Here is a 10,048-nt window from a genome sequence, read left to right as displayed (position 1 = left end):
AAGATTAGTATTGGGCCTAGTCTAATTAAAAAATTATACTATAAATATAAATAAAATATACTAATGTAAATATGTATGATGTAATTGAAAATTCTATTTTCTCTTTTTGACCTTAATTTTAAGAATTTTTATTCTATTTTCTCTTAATTTTTATCTAATTTTTTATTTTTTTATACAAATTTGTATCAGTAGAGTTGTGGTGGCTATAACCTACAAGTAGATGGGATGGTAGTAAAAAGTTAGAGATTTATGGTGAAATAAAATAAGAATTTTGTTAGATGTTTTGGGTTATATTAAGTTAGAAGGAATATTTTATTTATCTTAAATTTTAAATTCTAAATTATAAATCTTTAATAGTAAATTTTAAATTATAAATTTAAAAAAATTTCTTTTTCAGAATTAAAAGAAAAACTCATGTTAACTAACTAAAAGATAGTTTTTATATTTTTCTTTTAATAAACTATGCGTAAAAATTTGATGTTTTTTATTAGGGTAAAGTATACTTTTTGCTCTTAAAGTTTGGCAAAAGTTTTAAGAATATCTCTAAGTTTTATTTTGTTTAAATTTTGTCCCAAAAATTTTCGATTTGCATCATATATATCGTTGATGGCTAAATTTTCAAAAAATTTAAGACTAATCAAATAATAATGTATGAAAATTATACTTGATTTGCTTGTGTTGAGGATTATTCTTATAAAATTGTTGTTGAATTGGTTTTAAATTTTTTTAAAAATTAGTCATAAAAAATATATTTGATGCAAATAAAAAATTTATGTAATAAAATTGAAATAAAATAAAATTTAAAAATATTTTTAAAATTTTTATCAAATTTTAAGATATTTTATTTTTTTTTTTAAGACTTTGTACATATGACTTTCACATAACAACTAAAAATGAACTTACAAATAGTTAAAAATAAACCTAAATGTATTATATTATCTGTTTTTGACTTTTTGTGATAAATTCAAAGTTGAAACACAGATGTTAAAATTTTAAGTCAATATTAATTTATGAGGAATTAAAATTCTATGTAGTAATAATAATAATAATAATAATAGTTGAGCTTAGGAATTTTGGCTACTGATGTATAGCAAGACAAGTCAATCAATTACTGGATATAAGTTATAAGATAGCCCATTGGCTCTCAGTGAGTGATCATGAACTTGAAGGGTCGGTGGCCCGGTGCATGGTTCAAGTTTCTCTTACAGATATTTTTGAAGGTATACCCTTCTTTTCTTGTGATTCTGAATTCTTATGACTCCAGGCCACTTATTTTATTATTTCAAAGCTTTATTTTCTGAATTACACCAAATATTATATTATTCTTTTGTACAACCTTTTTGATAGAATTTGATGCTTGTGATTTTTGAAGAGGTATCTTCGTTGATACGTTGGTGTTATTTGAGTATTTAAGCATTTAGGCGTGACCTGTGAGTTAACCTCATCAGTACTTTACCCGAATTCAATGTGGAGGGCTATTATACTAACAAAAAAAAGTTATGTTACATGTATATTAAAATTAGTCACTAAAATTAGTTATTAGTATAAAATATATACTAAAACATAAATATATATTAAAAATAAATTAAATCATACATATATTTATATATAAATATATTGATAATTAATTTTAGTTGTTAATTTTAATGTACAAATAGTATTTAAAAAAAAAAAGCAAAGAAGTTCAATTATTTGCCTGTACAAAATAATAACATTCGTCTCTATTTTTTTTGAAATTGCAGTCAAATTAATTTTTTCTGTTTGGGTAAATAAATAGCATGCCAATGAGTAATAGCTCAAATAGCATAGTCTCCCCATATTCAATTAAGAGGTTGTGGATTCGAGTCTCCTATCTTTGGTAAAAAAAAAAATAAATAAATAGCACTGGAATATGATCTTTTTTTAGAAAAAAATAAACATTAATCAAACAAGAACTAAACCAATTCAAAAACATCTATTTTTTTTGAGAAAAAATTTATCGTGTTGGNAATATAAAATTAATATTATTTATTAATAAATAAATTTGATAAGTGTTTTGATATTTAGGGGTCAAATAGACAATTTACTAGTTATTTAAAAATAGATTATTGGAAATGACTCGGTGCGACTGTGTCTCTTGCCGTTACTGTTACTGTTACTGTTACTGTTATTGTTACTGTTACGTGTTTCTTTCTTCCCACAACGCGCTTCGTTCCTTCCTTCCTTTGTGTTTCCCACAACAACGAAACAAAGCAACTCTTCTTCTTCTTCATTCCATTTTCCATCTCACTTGAATTCAACTTCTCAGAGTCTCTTATTCAACCCAAGCTCTGGTGTCAGCGTCAGTCAGAATCGAGAATGGTGTGGGTATCTGCTCTGATTCTTGTTGGCTTCATTCTCGGGGTTGCGGCGGTTCTTGCGGCCCAAGCTCTCGCACTCTTCTTCATCCTCAAACGACTGCGTTTTAAGGCCGACAGAGACCAATCCCGAATCGCTGCTTCCCAACCACCACCCGCTGAGCTCGATCCTCTCCAGTCTCTCGATTTCGTCTCCAAGAAGCAGGTTCTTCGATTCTTCAACTCAACTCAACTCAAATCTTTCTTTTTCTCCCTCTTTTTTTTTTTTTTTTCAAAATTTAAATTTAAATTAATCGTATTTTTAATTATATAACTACGTTACGCGCTTTAGCAAACTGAATGATATTAATTAATTAATTAAATTAATTCGTTAATAATAATGCTGGTACAATAATAATAATTTGAGCTGATTTTTTATGCTTTCGAGTAAAATTCATTGCATGTTCTTCAGTTTCTTTTGCCTTTTTTTTTTCTGTTGACGTGAGCTTCATTTTTTTAGTTAGTCCTTCGCATTTTTGGCTCTTAGTGGTTGGAATTGGGAAATGGAAATAGAAAGAAAGAAGGAAAGTAGAGCTTCTGATTTATGGAAAATAGTTATTTTAATGTTAACCAAGCCTTGTGCCACTAATCACAATGATTTCAAAGAAAATATTGATGTTTAAAGAATTTGGAAAAATCCAGGAAGGAACTCCGAACGGTACTCTGTTAGGTTTTAGGTTTTGATTATGCAATACTCAATTACAGATTTGAAACCTTCATTTGGGAATCATTAATTTTCACAATTTTTAATTCATCTTATTACTCCTCATCTAATCAGCAGCTTCTTGCAGGGTGTTCTATGGGTTCTAGAATCAGAAGAAGTTTCGAGATCATGGCTGGATAGACCATCAAAAGAACAAAAAAGAAAAAGGGAGCTCTTAGAGGTTTCCCCTATCAAAATGTATGGGCAGATCAAGGGTCAATCACTTCTTCTAAGAGAGCCTGATGGTTTGCAGAGAACAATTGAACTCAAGGGCTGCACAGTTCAGGCTGTGTCAGCTTCAAGCTTTTCTTCAAGAAAATGGTAATGTGATTTTGTAGTCACTTTCATTTGGTGGTATCTAATTTCTCACAGTAAATAGGAAGAGTGTCGATGTTTATTTGGTGATATTCATGCATATCCTTTTTTCCAATTTTATCTCATGCTGCCTCTCTTTTGTTTGTGATTCCTATCATTGCTGGTTTTCTCTTAACTGCACACGCATACATGGGTTTAACTATTTAGTATCAGTGTAAAGAAAAGAAATGAATAGGTTATAATGAATTACCATAGTAAGTATTATATTCTTGACTAAATTGGTTATGCTAGAGTTGCAGTCGTCTTCTGTAACTTATTTTATTCCTTTCAAAGGCAAACATTTTCAAGTGCATTGTGCATGATTTTTTATTTCAACATTTGATTCAAAACTTAAAAGCTGTAAAAATGGACTTCTTTTTCTGAATTCTCCTCATATGTGTATTAATACAGAAAATGTCATTTCTTTGTCTTTTTCTGCTTCTTAAAAATGGGTGTCATGTGATAGCATGGATTTTGGGGGTATACGTTTCATAATATTGGAGAGATGAATTTTATTTTATTTATTGATCATTCATTCAAGAAATTAAATGTTTCAAGTTCTTATTTGATTAATGGTTTACTTAATAGGGCAAAAAGGTTCCCCATCAAATTGGAAAGTAAGGGCTCTGCAATATATGATGGAAGCAAAACCCTCTACATATATCTCGAAACTTCATGGGAGAAAGAGCCTGATAGTGCTTCCTCAAAGGTTCGTCAACTTTTGAAGAAGTTTTCGAAAAGAACTTCCCGGGTTGGTTTGGAACATAAATCAAGTTCAGCTTTATTGTTAGGCCATGACGAAAAAAAGTATAGTGAGAAGCTTCGTGCTGGTCAAGATGCAGTTTTGGCCACTGGATTGATGAAAAATGCTCCAACAGGAAAGCATAAGAGTTCCTTGGTAGTAGATGATGCTGATGCTGAGGAGAAGTTTGGCATTGATGAGGGAACATTATGTTGGAATCTGTTGATTTCTCGACTATTTTTTGATGTCAAAGGAAACACAGAGTTGAAGAAATCGATTCAATCACGGATTCAGGTTTGTACTTGTCCCATTGGATTCGTGTGAGTTTGTTTAGTTATCTTTGTTTTGCATCAATGTATAAGTGGAGATCATTGTGCTTAATTATGAATTTCTTGCATTTATCTGTACTTGTTATTCAAATTGAGAATATTTGCTTATTGTTGCTGGAAACATGATAACAGATATTCTATCTTTTTGAGTATTGAGTAACCTTTTCATTCTTAGTTCTTCGATAAAGCTCAAGGTTATACTCATAGAATTTAAATTGTGCTAAATATAAAACATTAAGAAGACAGCCACTGTTCTTTCCAAATGTGTTCTTTTTGTAGAGAAAATTTGTTAGTTTAACTAATCAAAAGGCATCTCTTCCGTTTCAGAGTTTTTCAATCTGGTGAATGGAAAATGTAATTAATTGATTTAAATTTTTTTTTTCGAATAGAATTGTAGAGAATGTAATCATGCATTTTGTTTTTCCCACCCATGTTTATGCAGCAATTCCGTCATGGACTTGTGGTCATAATGCACTACTTGTTAATTTCATTATGGTTGCTGCTAGAGTGGTGGTTGTTGTTTGTTAAGTTTCCTTTAATTTCTTATTCTTATTATTTCTTTATTAAAATCTAACAGAGATCATTGTCCAATATGAGGACTCCCAGCTATATTGGTGAAGTCATCTGTACTGACATCAATACTGGGAATGTTCCACCTTGTATAGCTAGAATGAGGGTTCTTCCTATGGAACTGAGTGAGGTATGGGCCTTTGAAGTTGACATTGAATATTCTGGAGGTGTGGTGGTAGAGATTGAAACAAGGCTTGAAGTTGGTGAACTTGAAACAGAGGACTCAAATCCAGAGGTAAGTGATGGAGGAGCTGTCCCATCAGATCTTCTTGAAGGTTTTGAAGATTTAGGAAAACAATTGAATCTCGAGGAAAGAAAGAATGATTTACAAGAGGAAAAAGAAGATGATGATGATTGGAACACTGGTTAGTGATGAGATCCTATCAAGTCCAGTTATTTATGCATTTTCTACGTGCATCCTATACTGAACTTTCCTTTTGAGTTGTGTCAAACACAATTATTTATGTTGTTTGTCTTTCTTCCGGGAAATCTACTTGAACTTGGTTGTCTCGGAGGTTGTTCAATCTGTTTCACAATTATGGGCCTGTTTGGCTTCTTTTTTTTTTTTTCCCTATTTTTTGTGTATCCCATTTTAAGGATTCTGTCAAGGTGACAATAGTTAAAACAATTTATATTTCCTATTTTAACTATCTCCCTCACACCATTTTTAAAACAAAAACAAAAAAGTAAATGAAAAATGGAAATAAAAACAGGACATGAGGTCTCCACTTTCATTATTGTTGGAACATCTAATACTTTTTGTTATTTTTCAATCTTCAATTTACTTCCAATATCATTTCTTGCTTTCTCTTAGCAGATGTGTCTAAGAGCTTTAAGAAGATTTTGTCTTCCTCAACTGGATCAAGATGGAAATCTATATTAAAGTCTCTTGCCAAACAGGTCTCACAGGTACCATTTTCTTATATTTTCCTCCTTTATTCCATGATTGCTTCTTTCATTTACACTTTACCAGTCCCTTTCACTGTTATTGGATTTCTGCTATTTCACTAATGTGGTGTGGTCATAATAAATTGGCATCTTCTCTCCTTTATTCCTTTTTTCTCAGTTAAATAGTCTGTGTATTGCACAGATCCTCCTATATTTTGGCACACAAGCTTGTTATTTCACCCTAAATTTTTTGAAAAAAAACTTCTTTTTGAGTAACTTGAATTAACTTCTCCGTAAGATTTACCAAACCAGTGAAGAGGCTGTCCATTTGTTGGAAAATATAGAGACTTTGCTGCTGTAGTCTCGTACACAAAGACCAATGAAAATTAACCACAAGGGAGGTCTTTGTGTGTGTATTGATAAAAGAACTTTATAAGGTAAAACTGGATAAAGAAACAATCAAGATTGTAGGATAAGAAATCCCCAACAAATAAAATCAGTAAAAGAAACCGTAATGAAAGAACTCATACAAAATTAGTAACCGTATAAGTGTCAATCCCTTTGCATGTCTGAAAAGATAGGTGCTTGAAAATTATGTGATGCATAACAAATTTAAGAGGTAATGAAATATCATTGAGTATACGGGTGTTTCTTTCCAACCATTGCCATACTACTCACATTACCCATAAACTGCAATGTCACAAAATTGCTTTCTTTCTTCTTCTGAATCCTTGAAACTGAATGTGTAGACACTGACTAGCAAACTTGCACAAATCCATATCAAACATGCCAAACAGGAAGCCTCCAATGAGACTATTATTATTTAGTTTTCTTTTGATTTCAATATATATGACCGGTATTTTGAAATGGTGTATCTACTACAACATACTACTTGAAAGTTACATTAAATGAATTCTAACCAAATAGGTTCTCATTACATCATAAAGATTTTTTTTTTTTTAATCTCTGTTTCACATGCATAGAAAGTTTATCATATCATGTAATTTTCTGGTGGCTGATTGTCATTTGTTTTCCAGCAAGTTTATGACCATGGGCATGAGTGTTCCCAATTGGAAGACAATGAGTTAATTTTAATGAATAATCTATACAGAAGTAGCATGCAATTCAAGATTATCTCAAGAAGGTTCTTGAGAGTCACAGGCTTTTGTTAAAATTGCATATTTGTGCTAAACTTCTCTTTTCTTTGTACCAGAACATTGAATTTGAAAATCCTCAAACTGTTCTTACTTAGTAAGATTCAGCAACAAGCTGGCATCTTCTCCCATATACAAATATATTGGTTCGAGTAACACTGACTTCTGCTTTCAATAAGTGTTGGTTCATATATTTATCTGAATTTTTTAATAACTAAATTAACTGAAGTGCGTGAATTGAATCCTTTTTTGTTACGATTCTTAATATTATCTTCATTTTTCTTGTCACTACACACATATCCACTTTGCAGGTTTTTGATAATATACAACATCATTGACAAGGTGCTTAATATTGCAATTCTAGACCATTTTGATGCATGCACCTAGAGACACTTATATTTGATGATATGTGTGTTTATTATTATTATTATTATTGAAACAGCCAAAGGTGTTTTATTCTCAGAGTAACTGATTATTTCTTATCAAAAGGTTCCGCTCTCTTTGGCAATAAAGGTAGAATCCCTCAGAGGGACATTGCGTTTGCATGTAAAGCCACCTCCCTCTGATCAACTCTGGTATGGTTTCACATCAATGCCAGATATTGATTTTAGCTTGGAGTCATCTGTTGGAGAACGTAAGATAGCTAGTGGGCACATTGCTTCGTACCTCATCAATAGAATAAAGGTATGTAATTTCATTAAAGAATTCAAGCCAATGATCATTCTTTTCCTACAGTTTTTATTCAGTGTGTACTCTTAACTCTTAAGAAAGCCTTTTCCTACTAGGAGGAGTCGGTTACATGGATCTAAGACGTCATTGCGTTGTGTCCATTCATTGGGATGCGACAGTTTTACGTTGGTTGTTGCAGACCTAACAACAACCCTACATGGATCCAAAGACGTCATTGCGTCATGGCCATGCATAGACAAATTTTATGTTGGTTGTCATAAGCCTAACTCGACCATAGGCTATTTAAACTTAGACTGAGTTTATATATATCGCAGGTGTCAGTAATTGTATTAAATGAGGATAAATCTTCTATAAGCAATTTTTTTTTCTCTCCGTCTATCTGTTTATATGGACCCCCGTTTAAGTGCCTAAGTTTCTCTGATTTTATTACTTTCTGGTTGAGCTTGTCTCAAATATGGTCAGTTATACACAAATTGGAATTTGGATTTTCGGAACAAGAGATTTGAGCTGGTATTTTTCTTTTCCCTGCCGAAAGGGAATCTATAAAATTTCACTATTTGTTTTCCTCCTGCAGGCAGGAATTTGGGAAACTTTAGTACTCCCCAATTGTGAATCCATTTGTATCCCATGGATGTTAGCAGAAAAGAATGATTGGGTTCCTCGCACTGTTGCTCCATTCATATGGATTAACCAAGAATTTGCGGTTGACAGTTCAAATGATAGCAATAATCAACCTTCTGGTGGAGTGAAAGCTAATGCATGTACTTCGAGTACTGGTTCGGACCTCAAACAACAAAGGCCTAAAATTCCTAAACCTAGTAAAGAGCCAACCAGCAAATCATCATACTCTGCTCTTCCACAAAGTTCATCTAGCCAACCATCCCTGGAAAGCAGCAGAAAGTTGGAAGAATTGACAACGCCTTTGTTAGAGAATGATAAAGCACAAGAAACTAGAGACTTGGAGCCATTTGGGACACCTTCACAAAAGGACGAAGACCAAACTAGTGAACATAGGATGGAGGATAACTCTCAGATCATATCAGTGGATAGAAGTTTGGTAGCTGAGAAACGCAATCATTCTATTGAGCAAGATGAGGGAACGCCAAGGAAAATGGGGAGAAGGGAAAGGATGTTTGATTTGCGGAAGAAGATGGGTGAGAAGTTCGAAGAGAAAAGGCGTCATCTTGAAGAGAAAAGCAGGCACATTGTTGAGAAGATGCGAGGACCATGAGAACCAAAGCGTAAATGGGAAATGCAGATATGTTGTTCATTCATGATCAGTTGTTGATTATGAATGTGATAGACAAGGACCTTCTATACGGCAGAACAAACTGGAGGTATCAGATATTGTTTCATTTTTTAGTTGTACATTTTAAGTTGCTTAGAAGATCAAAATGGGGCTTATAGGTATGTTAATGATCCTAGCTAAGAAAATATTGTCAGTTCATGAGGAGGTCAAAGATACATTGTCTCTTGTAAATTTGTCACAGCCACAGGTAAACAACACATTGAGAACTTGTCTAGTTGCTGAGTTTTGCATTCATATCCTCAAATTTGAGGAATAGTTCAGTTATAGCATTTTATATTCTTGAACTTCTATTGATGAGTTCTTTGTTAATTAGCCAACCCGATCTAACTTCAACAACTATCAAGCAGATTGTAGAAATAGTTAATTCGAACAATTGAATGACCATTCCTTTTATGTTTGTGTTAATTATGAGAACGTTTTGTGTCAGCTTTATCACTTGTAAGGATAAACACCCCTCTTGGCAGGTCTAGTAAACAAAGGATGTAATTGGGTGGTTCAAATTGGATTTGGAAGCAAAATTACAAGTAAAATACTCACAATTTATCAGTCCTAGAATCACTCACTCATAAACGATACTATCATCTTTTTGGCTTTCAAGGTCACCAACAACACACTCATAAATTAAAAGAGAATTTCTAATAACTCAATACATTTTCATTCATATGGAGAGATGATTAACAACATACATATAAAGTTTTTATATAGACAAATTTTTATAATAAAATAATAATTCTTATAAGAACTAAGTACTAATTGTAATATTTTATGAAACTAGTAAAAACTGACTAGTTAACTTTCTTATTCAAATTTGCTTCAAAATTTTCAAGCTTAGTCATCAACTTGAAACTTCCAATTCATGATTCTTTTATTTTTTATGAATGTTGTGTTGTCTTGCACTAGAAAAAATAACTTGCATTCTTGTAGTTTCTACCAC

The 10,048-nt window shown here is 32.1% G+C and overlaps 1 protein-coding gene across 4 annotated transcripts; it reads left to right on the top strand.

Moving 5' to 3' along the window:
- On the top strand, positions 2,102–9,404 carry LOC107618123. 4 transcript variants are annotated; one of them, XM_021112127.1, is made up of 8 exons: positions 2,102–2,541; positions 3,167–3,399; positions 4,021–4,468; positions 4,946–5,013; positions 5,110–5,438; positions 5,888–5,982; positions 7,605–7,799; positions 8,380–9,398. In XM_021112127.1, the coding sequence occupies exons 1-8, from the start codon at positions 2,338–2,340 to the stop codon at positions 9,034–9,036; spliced, it is 2,229 nt and encodes a 742-aa protein (XP_020967786.1). In that variant the 5' UTR covers positions 2,102–2,337; the 3' UTR covers positions 9,037–9,398. The 4 variants fall into 4 exon arrangements, with proteins under 4 accessions (XP_020967786.1, XP_020967785.1, XP_016175558.1 ...); XM_021112126.1 differs by having other exon boundaries at positions 2,172–2,541; positions 5,891–5,982; positions 8,380–9,404; XM_016320072.2 differs by lacking the exon at positions 4,946–5,013 and having other exon boundaries at positions 2,178–2,541; positions 5,081–5,438; positions 8,380–9,404.

Source organism: Arachis ipaensis, chromosome B09, assembly GCF_000816755.2.
Source record: "Arachis ipaensis cultivar K30076 chromosome B09, Araip1.1, whole genome shotgun sequence".
Taxonomy (NCBI): domain Eukaryota; kingdom Viridiplantae; phylum Streptophyta; class Magnoliopsida; order Fabales; family Fabaceae; genus Arachis; species Arachis ipaensis.
This window is presented reverse-complemented; position numbering and strand designations above follow the sequence as displayed.